This window comes from Numida meleagris, chromosome 3 (assembly GCF_002078875.1).
Source record: "Numida meleagris isolate 19003 breed g44 Domestic line chromosome 3, NumMel1.0, whole genome shotgun sequence".
Classification (NCBI taxonomy): domain Eukaryota; kingdom Metazoa; phylum Chordata; class Aves; order Galliformes; family Numididae; genus Numida; species Numida meleagris.
Genome location: NC_034411.1, coordinates 76,957,692 through 76,975,191, shown reverse-complemented (window position 1 = coordinate 76,975,191; position 17,500 = coordinate 76,957,692). Strand labels below are relative to the sequence as shown.

The 17,500-nt window shown below is 39.5% G+C and overlaps 1 protein-coding gene and 1 long non-coding RNA gene across 12 annotated transcripts in view; one reads left to right on the top strand and one right to left on the bottom strand.

Annotated features, from left to right (window-relative positions):
- The window catches only part of LOC110397052, a 10,489-nt gene extending 2,765 nt beyond the window's left edge, over window positions 1-7,724 (top strand). Inside the window, exons 2-3 of one of the 3 annotated variants that reach the window (XR_002437501.1) lie at window positions 4,922-4,989; window positions 5,949-7,724. This is a non-coding gene — a long non-coding RNA (uncharacterized LOC110397052). Of the gene's footprint in view, window positions 1-4,921; window positions 5,066-5,948 lie in introns of all 3 variants that reach the window. The other 2 variants (XR_002437500.1, XR_002437499.1) reach the window with 2 other exon arrangements.
- Window positions 1-17,500, bottom strand: part of SYNCRIP (synaptotagmin binding cytoplasmic RNA interacting protein) — a 37,565-nt gene that overhangs the window by 19,069 nt on the left and 996 nt on the right. For all 9 annotated transcript variants that reach the window (XR_002437495.1, XR_002437496.1, XR_002437497.1 and 6 more), the window contains exons 2-10: window positions 16,945-17,104; window positions 15,931-16,049; window positions 15,637-15,744; window positions 13,841-13,954; window positions 13,579-13,755; window positions 8,843-8,978; window positions 7,741-7,946; window positions 2,008-2,157; window positions 643-764 (exon numbers count right to left, since the gene is read on the bottom strand). Coding sequence is in view for 5 of the 9 variants with exons in the window: in XM_021393013.1 (XP_021248688.1) it covers window positions 643-764; window positions 2,008-2,157; window positions 7,741-7,946; window positions 8,843-8,978; window positions 13,579-13,755; window positions 13,841-13,954; window positions 15,637-15,744; window positions 15,931-16,049; window positions 16,945-17,092 (1,280 nt within the window). In the remaining 4 variants the exon portion in view is untranslated. The remainder of the gene's footprint in view (window positions 1-642; window positions 765-2,007; window positions 2,158-7,740; window positions 7,947-8,842; window positions 8,979-13,578; window positions 13,756-13,840; window positions 13,955-15,636; window positions 15,745-15,930; window positions 16,050-16,944; window positions 17,105-17,500) is intronic.

The following is a 17,500-nucleotide window of genomic DNA, read 5'->3' as shown; positions in this document are numbered from 1 at the left end:
CTCACTATTCTGTCTTGTTGCATGCTACACAGCAGTGGCAGAAGTTATTTTTGGAAATACAGTGGGGGAGGGAAGGTGGTTAGGAAAGTTACAAGATACCCAAGAAGATAAATACATGAGAACATTAAGCAGAACACAGCGGCATGAAATGTATTTTTTGCCATGTTAAGCATTCAATAGAGTGACATCTTTATGAGTATGAGTTTATAAATTTCATAAACAGATCTGTCTTCTGGAAGTTGCAAAAAAGTATGTCAGGATCCTCCTTTCAGAGGAGCTGCATCAATTCTCCTAAGCCTGCCAGAAGGAACACATGTCACTCAATACATCCACTGGACAGGCCAGTGCACAAATACATTAAACTTCAGGAAAAGAAGTGAAGAACGTGCACACTGGATGATCTCCACACGCTCCCTCAGATGCTTATATACCCTTTGAGCAAAACAGTAACTGAATTCTCAACTAACACCACTCCATCTTATGTAACACACAAACAACTTAAACGCATCCAACATTTTTAGAGAAGTTGAAGAACCTATACGCGCTATGATATACTTACTAACTACCTGGAAGTTCTAGTTCTGTAAGATCATACATGTCTTTCAGAAGTAATACAACACATGTGCATGCATTTACACTTACATCTGATTTTTAGCCGCTTGTCTCTGAGCTTTCCGTTCTTTCCTTTTTTGATCTGGTGGCTTAGCAAAAACAATTTCAATGTTTTCTCCCTCTAAATCTTTGCCATTCATTTCTTCCATTGCCTGAAGGAATTAACCAGACTTTAAATATACTTCTAAGCATATCTGGAGTTATTAATTTTACTCTATCCTTTACAATATGCATTTTTAATGTTGTTATCCATAGCTAAAACAACAATATAAATCTAAAAAAAAATTAGACAGCATAATATTATGGGTTTCAGAAAGCTATGCATTTCCTCTTAATTTGGCTCTGAAACCCAAGACTGTATGTATTAGTTTGAAAATCTTCCACTCAATACTCTGAATAGGCTTCAAATCCTTGCAAGCTGTTTCAATTAATGAAGTGACAGAATTGTTTTCTGAAAAGACGCTAAGGAAAACTTGCAGTAAGGCAATATATTTCTACTGTCAGCATTACTAAGACTAGAAATCAGTGTGGTTTTATGCTTTTATTTTACACGTAATTTTTTTAAGCCAGAAGCCAAAAAGTAAGAGTAACAGTCTCATTCTCAATTAAGGAAAAAAAAAAACCAACCATCACACGCATGTTCCTCACGAGTCATAGTAATTGCTAAAAGTTCATTTCTAGCGAAGGAATCCTGAATATTCTACCACTTTTAAGGACCCTACATAGCTGAGCCTCGACAGGATGTGTATCCTGTGAGAAGACTCTTTCCATCATCTTCCTAAGCATCTGCTTCAAGACATCTGGATGAACAAGAAAAGCTAAATCTCCTCGTATCCTGTATCCTCCCAAAGGACATAAAAAATAGATATGCTATAGGCAGGAGAGGAAGTGCACTTTCCCCTCCAAACAACAGATGACCAGAGAAAAGACCAGGCTAACAAAATCCAAGGATGACAATTCCTCAGTTGTCCCGAACCTCTCATCAAAAAGAAAAGGCGCTTATTCTACACCATAAAAAAAATGAAGTTGCTCTGTTCCTAGAAAACAGATTTTTACCTAAATGTTTATTGCCTGTCCTAGAGAAACAATTTTAGCATCTACTGAAAATTTGTTGAGAAGAGTCATTCAACTTCTGGCACTTCTATTTCAAATTACAGGTATGATTATCTTAGATGCTCAGAGAATTATTTAGGATACGTGCATCTAAGATCCAGTTTTCCAATCTAACAAATGCTTTTTCTTAGGAGATACCTAGAGATGAGAAAGTCGACAGCAAAATGGTTTAGCAATCCTCCACAGAGTTAGAAGAAATACACAGCATCTAAATTATATATTTAGTAACCATTTTCACACCTGCACGAGCACTCACACAAGAGCGCAGTCCTCTCCACTTACCTTTACAGCACCATCCCGTTCATCAAAATGAATGAAAGCGTAGTCTTTTAGCTTCTTCACTCGCTCTAGCTTTCCAAATTGACTGAAGGCCTTTTCTAGTATCTCCTCTGTTACAGTATTGGCAAGATTGCGGACAAACAGAACTTTTACCTGGAAAGCAAATTAACACGACTGAGAAGATTCAAAAGACTCCAAGTTCTGCAAATCATTACTACTGGGAGCACTGAAAATATATTTTAAAAACAGCATTTAATGTATACAGATATGGAAATTTATATGTTCCTGTAAGCACAAGTTGGCTGCAAACATCCCTCGCTGCTAAAAATATTAGATCCATTTTCAAACATGATTACATAGCACTAGCCCCCTGAAAGTCAACACAGTTCTTGTTAATCTTTAAAAGAATCCCAGCAGCAATAATTTTCAACTCAGGAACGCTTTCAAACTTGAAAGAAGGCAAGCAAGATTGGTTACACACAAAATAATTAACTTATCAAAACATTCCACTGTTTAGACAGGTTTCTGCAGAACAGTCATCACTGTAATATCTAGGTCAGAGGTGACAGGCCTGCAGCTCTCAAGCTGCTTAACTTGTGGCTCCCATGCTACAGCTACACCAAATACCGGAGCAGCAGGACTGTGCTTGCCCGAGAAACACTCAGTGACCTGAATCCATAGCTAGAAGAGGGAAGAAACTCAGAAAGGGATACTGAGGCTGACATTGTCAGGCCACCCTTGGACTTTCTCACAAGTCAAGCTGAGCCCTTTATTTAAGGAACAGCCACCTCCAACCAACTGAAAACCTATTCCCTCCGCCCATCTCTCTCAAGCACACAGCGTGGCTAGTAAACTCTATGAAGACTGCAACACAGCTTTTAAGATCAGAAAGCCTGGTTACCTATTAAGAATTTAGATATATCTGGTTAACTGCTGGACGGTGCTAAATCATCAGTCCAAAGTTTCATCTTAAAACAGTTGGGGGTTAACGCAAGAAAACACAATGCAGCCTGACAAATACATATACCACACTCTAATACACCAGACAGCATGCAGTGCGCACCAGGGAATTACACGCGTTAATTGGCTGTTAGCATTTGCAAACTTGTCCCTGCATCTGCACTGAGGTTGCACAAAATGACCTGTGCATTATTATCACCTTTGCATGGCACCATCCATGACTTCTCACTTACATGTCTGAGGAGTCCGTTCTAGACGCTGCCATTGTGCCTGGACATTATAGTACTTCTTTCCAACAGTGCAGCTGAAAATCAGCTGCAGATCCGCAAGCTGTGCCCACACCACCCCACTAGTGATTTATAGCTAGATAATGATAGAAGTAAGCAAACGTGCTATATGACAGTATTTGACTTCCCATTCCTAATCCTAAAGGTCAACAAAAGTAACACAGGGTACAAAGGGACCAAAGAAAGCATGCTTCAACTTTCTGAAGTGAAATTATAATCTCTGCTCCTACAAAGCATAGGAATTTAGTACACCCAGACATCTACTTTTATGTATAATACGTAATTACTATGTGTATGATTGTGTAATTAGGTTACTAATAAACAGAACAGGCTTCTATAAATCCTTGTCTCACTAGATGGCAGAGTTAGGATGGGATGAAAGGACACTATAAACCATAAATCTGATCCAGATAACCAACTTCAGCCTTTGGCAATAGCTACCCTTGATGATTCTCAGGGGATGAAAGAAGGCATAGCCAGCTCCATAGGGAAAGCTTCTTCCTATCCTGTGTTAACATTCTGCAATGTGCCTTTGAAGTACAAGCAAGCTATCTTAATCTTACCTTAATTCAGGAAAGTGAATTACAAAAGTTTTGTCACATAACTGCCTGCTTCTAGAACTGGTATTTTCATAGAATCATAGAATTAGCTAGGTTGGAAAAGACCTACAAGATCATCCAGTCCAACCATCCACATACCACCAATAACCCCACTAAACCATGTCTCCCAACGCTATATCTAAACGTTTCTTGAATGCCTCCAGGGACGGTGACTCCACCACCTCTCTGGGCAGCCCATTCCAGTGCCTGACCACTCTTTCAGAAAAGCAGAATTTCCTAATGTCCAGACTAAATCTCCCCTGGCGCAACTTGAGGCCATTCCCCCTTGTCCTGTCACTAGTCACAAGAGAGAAGAGGCTGACCCCCAGCTCACTACAACCTCCCTTCAGGTAGTTATAGAGAGCGATGAGGTCTCCCCTGAGCCTCCTCTTCTCCAGACTGAACAATCCCAGCTCCCTCAGCCACTTCTCATAAGGCCTGTGCTCCAGACTCCTCACCAGCTTCGTCGCCCTCCTCTGAACACATTCCAGGGCCTCAATGTCTTTCTTGCAGTGAGGGGAAAAAACTGGACACAGTACTTGAGGTGGGGCCTCACCAGGGATGAGTACAGAGGGACAATGACTTCCCTGCTTCTGCTAGAAACACTATTTCTGATACAAGCCAAGCTGCCATTGGCCTTCTTGGCCACCTGGGCACACTGCTGGCTCATGCTCAGCCGAGCATCGACCAATACCCCCAGGTCTGTTTCCTCCACACAACCTTCCAGCCACTCTGCTCCAAGCCTGTAGTGTTGCATGAGGTTGTTGCGGCCAAAGTGCAGGACCCAGCACTTGGTCTTGTTGAACCTCATCCCATTGGCTTCAGCCCAGAGATCCAGCCTGTCCAGAGGATAAGATCAGAGCTGGTTCCTCACAAGATTCCTAAGTAGCCTTCAACACTAAGTCCACAACTGTGTGTCAGATATGATTACAAACCATGAAGACTACCATCTTTTTTTAGCACAAGTTGCACTAACATAACACTTTTTAAAAAACAAATAGCTTAAATTTTTCTCCTGTATATTTGAACACATTAATCCATTAATCTCTAACACCTTTGTTCTTGTTACAGGTTAAAAGCATAGCTGAACCAGACAAGAAAGGTGTCAACGCCAAGTGATAAACTGAAGCATGGGCTGAGTAAAGATGAAACCATTTTTATTTCATTTAAGCTGAAGAGGTTTAAAAAGAAAATTCCATTGGTAAAGGCTCACAGGTTGTAACCAAGAATTCACCGATACACATCTAACAAGCAATACACCTCACTACTCTGCATGCAAGCACACAGCAGCATTGTGTCATAAATGCAGGGCCCACTTGAAAACTGCTCAAGATTGGCCTACCCTCAAAACTTTTGGGATCTGTTCCTTTTCCTCCTCTTACCTACAGCACAAACACTTCACATTTTGTTACTACATTCTCCAAGGGTTAGTATCCCTGTCTCCTGCCCTATCATCTACCAGGCAGCCACAAGAACCAGACTTTATTTAGCTACTTAAGCTGCCAATCCAGCACATGCTCTGTAGCCACTGCCATGCTACAGAAATAATTTAAAACATGAGTGGCATCAAAATGCTGCTTAGGAGAAAACTATCAGCACAACTACTTGACGTTAGAAAAAATGTCACTCTGGACCAGAGATCAATTACTTCAACAACTGTATTCACATACAATCTGTTCGCACACGTACTAAACTCCCGTAGCACACAGTCTAGCTTCAAAAGCCTAGCCTTCTACCTCAACATGCAGAAGATACTTCATATTTAAGGCAACATCCCTGCTAAGCGCTTCAGCATTTGGCAAACATGCATCCACAAAATACTCTCCGAAACATTTAAACAAAACTCTGGAGGAGAAAGGGAAAAAAAAAGCCTTTAAGAAAACACATCAGAATTTAAATTACTACGTGTTACTATATTGACGAAATGGCAAGCTTTTCTGCTAGGTGTTTAGAATGCTGCTGTTCATTCTCTGGCTACACCACGGTAAATCTGCCTTCCTCACCGTTTGCTCTTATGGACTTTCTTTTCTAGTAGTTTTGATGAGCAAACTGCAGATCAGATAATTATCCTAATGAAAGCAATCTTCTTCTCTCACAGCATTTCTCCCAGAGTCTTCTACCAAAGGAATCATACAACAAGGGTCAAGCACTCTCCCTTTGATCCTGAAGGGCAGTAGCTGGGAACACCGGTAGCCAACCTGCAGCTCACACCTGGGAGATCTGAGAGCACCTGTGGCTGCAATAAGCAGTTTGGCTGCTCTTAAACCTAACACAACAATAAACAACAGAAAGCAAAACTAACACTTCTTCAAGTGCCAGATGTGATCCTTCTGCATACATAAAGTGGGCAAGACTGGAATAGAGCCTCTGCACACAACAAGAACAAACTAAGGGACGCAACAAGCCAGAAAGGTCAGACACCAGCGCCCACATCAATTTCTGCCTTCAGCCACAAACTATGCACTGTATACTTTTTCAGCATTTCTCATGCACACATTTGTTTCCGTTTCCATCAACTGCATGTATTTGGCAAATGGCACTGAAAATATACAAGTTCTTTCCCGCACATTTTCCACTTTCATGTCGCACTTAAATACAAAGCAATACAAGGTATTAAAATGGTAACACCTTAAAAAATATATATTAAACGGGACAAAACACTATCGAGCTTTAATTTCTTTAGCCTTCCATTCCTTACATCTGTAAGCTTACTTCAGAATGACACTGGTGGGACCCATGTCCCCTTTCACCTCCCACTTAACTATGTAATAATGTCATCAGAAGATCTTGTTTAACAGTTTGTTTAGGATGCTTCTCTTTTGAGCCAAGAAATTCAGACAGACTGACAGATGCAGGAAATGCCACTCTCAACAAATTTTGCCTTCAAGACTCTTCCCTGCTGCTGAGCAACTACAATACTAGGCAAGAAAAACAAAGCCTGCAAAGACCGTACTCCAAAATGCTTCTGCAATACCCTTACTACAAAAGTGGATTTTTTTTTCCCCAAAAGTGAGCCCCTGCCTCAACCCTTTTCCCTTATGGATCAGCAAAGAGGAGATCTCAGACAAGCTATCTTTCTAGGTCCATCAAAGCAGGACTCCAGCAAGTGATGTGTCTTAGACAAAAGTAAAAGCACAGGCAAAAAGGAATTAAAGAGAGATGGATATGAGCTAGCTAGGAGTTTCCATCAAACAACTCAGCTATGCAACAGAACTGAGAACGATAGAGCTGGTCATTATCTGATTAGACAAAAAATCAGGTAATTTGTTTCTATGGCAAAATAACATGTGTAACAAAAATGCAACAATGTACTTCAAAATGTTAAGAGTTCAGACTTCAGCTTAACTGAAATAGTCAAAATCCAGTCCTAACATTTTAAGGAATTAACACTCTGCCCAAGCAATAAAAAAAGATACACAGTCCCAAATGAAAAATAATTGCTCAGCTTCTCAAAAGCAACTGCTACAAGACATCTCTGAAAATCCCAGTTTGCACATCTTAAATGTTCCCTGAAGTGATAAACATGCAGTTCCAGGGTTAAAAATCATTAAAGCTCATTCTCTGATCATGGCTACATTTCTGTGCCATCAAATATTACGCTACAAAGACATTTAAATTTTTGGAATCACCACAACCACTTCCATAGGAGAAAGTAAGTACACCAGCACATGGACCATTCATCCTTGGGAGCACGAGATAACATCAGCCAATAGTTTTTTTAAATTCACATCGATTCTAGTGTACATTCATATTTTTATTATCTCTTTCACAATACCTCTCACTTTCAAGAAGGCTGACAGATGCTATTTAAACCTAGGCTAGTATCAGGAAATACTTACTCCGGAACAAGGTACTTTAAGTATATTACATTTCTCTTATAGCTGTATTACCTTTGCCATGACTTCGGGATCTGGGTCTTCTATAGGGTCAGCCCATTCAACTGTAACAACATTTCCCCAGACTTTCACTTTGCCACTCATTAACCTACGTCTGGCCTGAGCAGCAGTTTTGTGATCTTCATATTCAAGGAAACAGAAACCCCGGTTCTTTTTCTTGTCATCAGGCTGATGATACAATATGACATCTGTAAGGCCCTCTGAAATTAAGCAAAGAATTTATTTGTTATGGCTTTAGTCTATGGCTTTATATTATCAAGTAGGGATTACGTTTCTGAGAAGCACGCATCTAACCAGTGGCTCCAAAAAAGCATGACTACGCTAGACTTTTGAGATTATGAACATATTGAAGTTTCCATACCTTCAAGACCAATGTATTCAAGAAGGCATTAGGCTACCCCAGCCTAGGAATCCTTTTATTAAGTGAAGAAAGCTTAGAAGCTATGGATGGATAAGTACCTTTCATCTCACTGACCAGAGGAGAGAGGGCAGTCAAAAGTTGTGTTTTGTCACTCCTCCTCTCAAACCCCCTAAGTCACAATACTTATCAGCATGCGCTTTTTCCATGGATGTCCAAAGAACAAAAGGTTAAACTTGCATGATTTCAAGACATCTAAAGAGTTTCAGTGTTGCTCCGGGGAACCTGAAGTATAGCATTCAGTAACAGAGGAAGCCATAAAACATTACCTTTTCAACATTATATGCTATTAACAAAAAGAGATCCTTATCAAAACTAAGAATTCTGAAGCACAAAACTAGTTATGTTCTCCAATCTGCTTCAGTTCTGTCTTGAAAAGTTTTTGAAACATGTTAATACTGAAATAATTAAGCCACACGTTTGTTTGAATGGTCTTTTTAAACATTACACACATCTTCTCAGTAAAATTGGAACTACACACTTAGTTTAATTACAGATTTCAGCCCTTGGCACAGTAAATTAAAAAAAAAACAAAAAACACAAAACCATCAATCCCAAAAGTCAAGGCAAATGCTAAGTCCCATCAGTTATGATCATCCAACAAGACAAAGATGGCAAAAAATGAATTACTGATCACATCTGACACCTGCCAGCTCTACAAAACAGTTACTGAGTTACCTGTTACTTTGCTGAATTCTTCAACAATTTGCTCCTTGGTTTTACTCTTAGGAATAGAACCAACAAAAAGTCTATTATTGGCAACAGAGATGCATACACCAATGTGTTTTCCTGAACGGATTTCATGATTGTTGTACTGAAAGAAAAACAGACAATCATTAGTTACAGATAACTTTCACTCTTCTCCAACAGCAGCAGTATCAAATACTTTACTTCTAAAAGTATAACATCTAGTAATGTATTATATTCTTTGACATTAAAAACATTCTTATGATACATACTCAATTATTTTGCACTATACCTATGTTCCCTAGACTACCTTCATAGTGCCGGCCAACAACTATCTTTCCCTTTTTGTTCAAGCCCGTTTCTTAATACATGTTTCTTTAGGCTTCTTGTGGAACTATGAAAAGTTACCATTATGCCCAGGTCACAAAAGGCAAGGGTAATCCCTTCACAACAGCACAGAAAAAAATCCAAACTCCTCTACAGATTGCGCCTGTGAATTCTTAAACTGAATTGTGTATAATAGAAGACAGGTGTTACAATTAAAGTCAGATTCCCTTCCAAAGCTCTGTAGTTCATAAAAGACAGATAGCCATGGTCAGGTCTTCTCCACAAAGCATGCAAGAGCAATTGCTGAATTCTTTCCAAAGCATGTAGATTACACACAGACAGCAAGCAGCAGAACAAACCTTCTACTGCTCTGAAATCCTAAGATTTCTGTTCAAATGCCTCTCCCAAAGCAGACACCCTGAACGTATCAGTAGTTCAAGGGGAAAAATATACACCACTGTAGACAACTGCTGACAAAAAAAGTGCCTTTCACTGAGATGCAGACAGACTTATATCATCCAAATAAGCAGCAAGGAGGTCAAATGGTGGTACATCAACCCTTTTCCAACTGCAAGCCCAGCAACAGGCAGTTCTTTAGCTAGGAAAATGTGTTTTGTGGTCAACATTTTATTGACAAGTAGTAGAATAGCATTTCAAAATTTAATCTAGCTATTTAATCTAGCAAGTGATTTTGCGTCTGGTGGTAAACTTCCCCACATACGCAAAGTCTTCCACATCCCCTTCCTGCTTGGTGCACTAAAAATCAGAGTGAAGATGTACATTTATTTATACTTACATGCAGTAAAAAACAAAAAAACAAAAAACCGCGTAATTGAGAATTGTCAAAGCTATACAACTGTAACAGAAGTGAGCTGAAAGGGTTGTACATGCAGAAAGGATTTTCAGTGGCATCTCTCCAACGAGTTATGTAGCAAAACATAATAAAATGCAGCAAAAAGCATCTCTGTATCTGTTGACTGTGTGGCAGAGGAAGGCTCGATTTTAAAGTTGGAAACAAAAATCACACAGGAATACATATAGATGTTTAATGGTTGTGAACGCTGACAGACTCATACACATTAACAAAGAAACAGATTATAAAGGGGAAAAAAATCTTTCAAAGAAACACCTTTAAAAAAGCTAGCCCTTTAAGTCTCCGGATGCAAGACACAAAAAGATTCCTCTTTAATTGAATATATAACTACATTTTATCTGATATGTTATCTAAATGTTCCTTTAAAAAACTGAAGTCTGACTCTACATTTAATCCAAAAGACCCTCCCACACCCCATAATAAGAGTAACTCTTAATTATTCTAACATACCGTAATTCCGCACTGACATTAGTTTTTTTTCTACTACAGTACATTAACTACTACTTTCTATCGCATGTTGCTCCTACCTTTGACAAAGCAGCCTGCAATTAGGTGCCCCTAAATACAGAGTTGGTGCTTTTTAGGTAAACAGTTTGCAAACCAGCTGTAAACTTAGATAAGGCACACACAGGCCCGACTCTGGATTAAGTGCCACAACAGTCAGGCCACCAAATTAGCAAGGTCAGCATAATGCTTTTCCCTCCTGTCACCACTGAACCCGTGCCCAAAGTCAGAGACACCAGTACCCTCTAGACACTACAGAAGACTCCTTCTTTTTCGCTAAGTTCTTCAAGAACTTATTCACAGACAGGTGAAGCAAGGTTAAGGTCTGTTTTGCCATTTCATCCACTTTCACCTGCAGTTTATTTCTAGCAGTGAACAAGCTGTACTGCTGTGCATAGCTGGGAATCTGCTTAAGGGGAATGCTTGCATAATTCACCTGTACCTGCACTTTGATCAAACTTCTATTTGCTACGGTCAAAAAATACTTCAACTTATGGCAGCATATAGTATACATTCACCTACAGGCTTAGCCTTGGCTCTTACTACTGTGCATGCCTACAGTAATACTAATCCTTCCAAAATAATTTCCAACACTGAAAACTAACAACTTCATACGAAATATGAGAAATGAGAACTGAGAATGTGCGTATAAAAGCAACTAGAACATAATACTCAGAGTAGAGAATCAGAAGGCAAACACAGACATGCCGACAGAGAAGAGATGCCTGAAAGAAGTCATGCCTGACTTCTGACAGGTGGTGCTTGAGTGAACAGCACTTGAGATGCCACCTGTACTTAAGCAGCTGGCAGCAGGGCAGAGATGGTGGACTGCACATTGGATGAAGTACTAGACATAAAATTAACTACTGTTCATATCTTTAAGTCTTCTTGGTATCAAGAAGATGCCTCAGCACCATTCCATTTTTTGTCTGAAGCAAGGCACCGAAGTTATTTCGGACAAAATTTAGGGAGCTCTCCCTTTTTAAGCTGCTGGTGCTATGCATAAACAAAATAAGAGCTTCAACCTTTTAAGTCCAAGATTTCTTCAGGTAAGTGAATATGTTAAGTCAATATTTTCTGCTGTTTGGGTATTCACAAAACTTTATAGCTGCCTCTTACCACCCTGAAATCTAAGGCAACATACAGATTTTTAGCCTTTTTTTTTGGTAAATTTCAGAATCCTAAATGAAAAAAAAAATGCCACTAGAAAGAAAAAGGGAAACAGAAGAGATTGATCGCTATCCCACTGTATCCAGAAAGCTGCAAGAGAAGTTTTCTACGTATCAGAAAGTTTTATGCAGTATCAAAAAGAACACTGCAGGTTAAAATACTAGGATTTTAAAACAGCTGACCAAGTCTTCAGTGTAAGAGATCTTCAGTAACCTGTCCCATGCATGTGTAACTAATGTAAGTCATCAATCCATTACTTCAGCAGAGCTCCACAGACATGTTTTGCTGATTCTCTTGCCAGTCACTCTTTGACACCTTGGTCAACTTCTAATACATCAAATCAGCCAGCCTGCTACGGCTGGGACCACTCAAAAACTAAACTGGATCCTGTGGTATTTGTCAGAACTAACCCTGCCCTCAGGTTCACACGAAGACTGAAAATGTGCCCTATCAATCCTAACACTTTTCAACTATTACCCTCAGTAGCTATCTAACTGAAAGACAGGAAACAATGCTTTATTTTTTCCTGCTTTCTAAGGATCAAATGTACAGAGGCCTTAAGTACCTTCCTCCCTCATATCACTGAGTGGAAGACTGAGGCCAGGTACCTGACATGTTACTTCTAGAGAAACACAATCTGAATGACTTCACAGAGACTCAAAGAAATATGCTGCGTTTAAGCAAAATGCAGCTGAGGAAAAATCTCTTTGTTTAATAGTACCTCTGATAACACATTTGATTTGTTCCACTCTTTTGCTAAGTCATGTGCATAACTCTTAAGAGTTTACACACATTATAAATAGCCAAGCTGACAATGAAAGTACAAAGAGGTACGTGCAAACAGCTGAGTTTTCGTAAGGGTATTTGCATTGTGCACAGGAACACTGAATGCTCTTGTTTAAAAAGTTAATCAGTAGATACCACATTTTTTTGTACTTCCACTATTTTTTTTTTAAGCTATTTCAATAGCTTTTGGGAGGCAGTCCTATATTTGGCTTTATTTGTCTCTATTGACTGATTTTCATTATTAATGTGTTAACAAGGTAACTTAATTGTCTAAGACGCACCTTACTATGGAAGAGAGATTTTAACCCTACTGGTTTTATACCGTATCAATAAAACTCAGAATGAGTATGGCTCACATTCTTAGGGTCACCTCAGCCACAACAACGCAGCAGCCACTAGCTCAAAAAGATTCAAATTTCACTTCTCTAGAAAGACAGAGGATGAGGGGGTCTTTAAAAAAAGAAAAGGTTGTTTCATGCATAAAACCAGGAAAACTCTTTAGGAGTTGTCTATTATATCAGAATATTTCACGCCTCTGTCTAAACAGTGTAAACTTCTTAACCTGTAGCTTTTCTGTCATTTTCCAGTCGGTTTAAACAGACAGAACAGACCTTAAAAGTGATTCTCTCTCCTCTGAAGTATCTCATGAAATTGTGCGACTTTAGATGCATTTTTCTACCGTGGTGCCCTCTGCTGGTACATGAGCAAAGCAGAAATCATACCAAGCCCAACCAACTCCTTTGCATTGTAGCAACTCAATAAGCACTTCTTTCAAAACTCATCCAAGCACCGACAGCTCCAAAGTCACTACTGCTAACACAACTGTAGTAAGTAGTAAAGGCTCACCTAACTGGACCAGACTTGCATTTTTTTTTTATCCTGTCCCTAACACATCCAGCAAAGATTTACATGCAGAATAAAAATGCCGAGTGGACATTTGTGAAATGATATAACAATGACACAGCTTAATTTTAAGCATTCAGACATTAGTGTAAGGACAACTGCTTAAAAGCCACAATGTTCTTACAAAAAAAAAAAAAAAAAAAAAGCAAATGAGAAAACTTACCAGCTTCACAGCCTCCTGCGCTGCTTCTTTAGTACAAAATGTGACAAAAGCATATCCTCTATTTAGACCAGTTAATGGATCCATCATTAAGCGGAGATCCCATATAGGTCCGGCTTTCTCAAATAATGGAACGAGCTCATCTTCAAACAAGTCTCTTGGAATCTTACCCACAAATATCTACAACAGACACAGAACGTTGCTTATAAAAGAAATAAACCCAAGAAATAAAAATGCACCTACATAAGTATCTCCTTCTCCATACCTCTGTTCCAACAGAAGGCTGCTGTCCTGAATATACGGACTCTGGAGGAGGCCCACCATACTTTCTCTGTCCTGTAGTCACATCAAGAGTGTAGCCAGTTCTTTCCAAGAGTGCCTGCCAGTATAAAATTTAAAAATTCTAAATCATATGGAAATTCGGATGATTGAGATGTACTTCATTCGCAGACAACAGACGCGCTTAAAATTCATCTTTAACCGTACTGCTTTGAAATTCTCACAGGCGAATAAGCCTAGTGCTTCAATAAGTAACTTGCAGAACAATTACTCAAATTGCCAAGAAAAGAAACAGCAGAAAATTGGAGGTTCACATGGAGTTTTCCCTGATTCCTTCATTTTCATATACACACACACAGAAAAAAAAAAGAGGCCAAGTATTAGAACACTGAGCTTCCCTTTAATTAGGAAGATCTTAGCCGTCCGAGCCACTTCTTGTTTTGGCATGCCCAATCCTGCAAGCGTTTATGCAGAGAAGTTCCCTTCACTTAATGAGATTACTCATAAGTGTGAAGTTAAAGAACACATGTTCAAGTGCTTACAACTCCTGGAACACTAGCACTGTTCTTTCTGCTTCAGGTATCCCACCAGTGAAGTGGTAATAAAACTTCCTTCCTCCTGTGCTGTCGTCCCTCCTCCTCCCTTCAATTCCTTGTGGGAACACACAGCATTGCAGCACAACTGATCTTCACTATAATCACTGCACGCAGTTACAAATATATTACCAACTAAGAACGTTAATTGAAATTCAGTGTACAAATATCTATAGAAACTTCTCCGAAACGCGTCTTTTCTTAATTATTTTGTACAAAGACAAATCAACCCCACATGCAAAGGAACCATGCATTTAACAACTCTAATTATAATCAGAAGTTGATTTCACCGCTGGAAAAGTGCAGAGATATTTTAAATGGTACAGCCATCAGCAGTAACAGCTATTCTACTTTAAGTTAATATATACTGTTGATGTTTTATGTGGTATTGACAAGAACTGTGTATCAGTTGTTTTTTAAATTATTATTATTATTTTATAATTAACAGCACTCCGGCATGAAAATCAGGAGAAAGAAAAGGCATACTAGTTTTGCAAATCCACAGTTATTTATAATCTCTACCACAAGGATTTTCCATTTTATTCAGAAATAGTTAAAGATGAACGACTCCCTCAGCTTTCTAAGACATCAACTAAGCATACTTCTTCTTCCTTTCCTTCGCATTTGATCAAGCTGCTTGTCACAGAATTTAATGTAAACTGCAGTATGTCTACCTCCTGTCGCAGGAGTTTCTTGGTATTAGAAGACTCATACAAAGAAAAAAATGTATTCTTTAAGACAATTTTGGGTACAGCTTATGACACAAATAGTATCTCCCTATTGTGGAGTTGCTTTAAATCTGAATTGAGGGAAAAAAAAGAAAACAAGCCAGTAGCTGAAGTTATGTACTCTGAACTCAAATACCTGTGTTGACAAGTTTCCTGTAACTTTTAACTGTGAAGCAGTCTAACTGTCCCAACTAGCCAACACTCAGCACATAAACCAAACCGTCAAATCTTTTTCATGTTTCAACACACATTCAGTTCTAGTAATTGACAGTACGTAAGTTCTCTTGAATATGCAATCTAAGATGAAAACATGAATCAAAAGTCGTAAATAATGACAAATAACCTTCAACAGCCCTTACTAGGAAAGCACAGTTCCTTAACAATTAAGATCTCTATCACAATCACTTTGGAAAAAAAAACACCACCATAGTCTTTGTACCTTTTATCTTTTAGGCACATACCTTAATTTTTGCCTCATCTGGTCCTTTGCTAGAATCTGCCACCTTGGTCCCCTGTTTTTCCCTCTGCCTGTATGTCTTCATGACTCCACATAAAAAGGCACTTTTGTTCTGCAAGAGATGCATAAATCTTCAGTTCTGCAAACATTACAAACCAGAACCTAATTTTGCCTTGAACTTCCACACAGCACATTTTACATATCGCATACATTTCACTGAAGAGATTTAATCAAACCTTCTGCCAGTCTACCAGCAGTTTACCCTTCAACAATTACATTCTGAATTGCTTAATGTTACCTGAACATGCGAGAGATCGCTGTCTTTAAACTGCTGAAGCACTGCCAATGCACCTTCTTCATTAAATTCCTTTAAAGCTTCAATAGCTCTTTCATCTAGATCACTATGTGCAACTAGCCCTAGAGAAAAGAAAAAAAATTACTAATTACATCTGGGTAGCAGTGTCTGTTTAATCATATTTAACACACCTAATGTACTTCAGTGCCCCCTGAACCAATCGCTGGCTAAAAGTTACTGCATCTAAGAAATCGCTTAGTTCCCTAAGTTAAATTTTAAGTGCACTTAGCTTATTTTTAATCAGAAGCGTCAAAAAAATAAGACTTAGACTAAGAGTTACTGCATTTATGTATTTGAATTCTCAGAAATCCATGTTACCTGGGGCAGGTTTGGTTTCAGTGTCCTGAAGTTTAATTCAGAAGGAACTATCCAAAACTGACTTAACTTGATTAGCAATGTACCATGATGTTCTGAGAGAAGACTGCAAACTGTAGCATTCCAAGTGACCATATCAACCCCAAAATCAAGCTTTACTATGCTACTGCCATGCCTGACAGGCAGAATACAATGACCTTTGCATCCATGAACTCCAATACCATGTCACAAAGCATCATTTCTATCAGATGACTACCAAGGCTTCAGTTACTTGAAATTACCTACAACTACAGTCAAAATGCACAATGCCCACATCACCTGCTCCTTCTAAGGATAAGGTGTTACCTATCCCAGGTGTTACTATGTTTACCCTCATACTCCTCTTTCCCACCACCCACTCCAAGTGCCTGGGCCCAGACTAGTCTCTGGGAAACAAAATGACAAATTAAAACAGAGTGACAGAAAAAAAAAAGAAAAAGAAAAAAAAAGAAAAAAAAAAGGAAAGAAAATCCACAGATTTTGTTAAGACTGCAGTTCTTGTGCTTCTGGAAACAACAAGAAGTTGGTTGTTTATCTCAAAGACAGCAGAACCCAGTGAAATATCCTAGAATCTAGGAAGGTTCTGCAAGTTTCATAGGTTACCTGCCACGTAAATTTCATCTAGTTTTTCAGCAACTTTCTGTGGTAAACCAGCATCAAGCAACGTCTGGAAGTGCTCAGAATGGGTAACTGCAGCAGAAGTGTCCATTGGCTCTTCAGTACCGTTCCCATTCACATGTTCAGTAGCCATGTTTCCAGATATCTGTTCAAATACAAGCAGCAGAATCATTAAGCTACAGACACCTTCAAGCAGAACAATTCAAGTGACAACACGTGCAGCAGCCTGCCCAATTCTTGCAAAGAGATGGCAGAGCACTTCCCGGATACTTTCAGCTTCGGGAGATACACAGAATTCCTCAAAAGGAGCCCTGACACAAAGGGAAGCCCTAACGCCGCTGCCTGGCGGGGGCGGGGTGGCTCTCACTGCAGGTTTTACACAACGCAGCCAGACACTGACTCACCTCGCCCGCCGTCTCCCTAACGCGCTCCCCGAGAAGCTCCCAACAAGTTCGGGACGGAGCAAGGAGCCAGCGGCGGGGGCGGGAGGCAGCGAACCGCCGCGCTCCGTCACCGCCGCCCCCCCGGCCCCAGCCCCGGC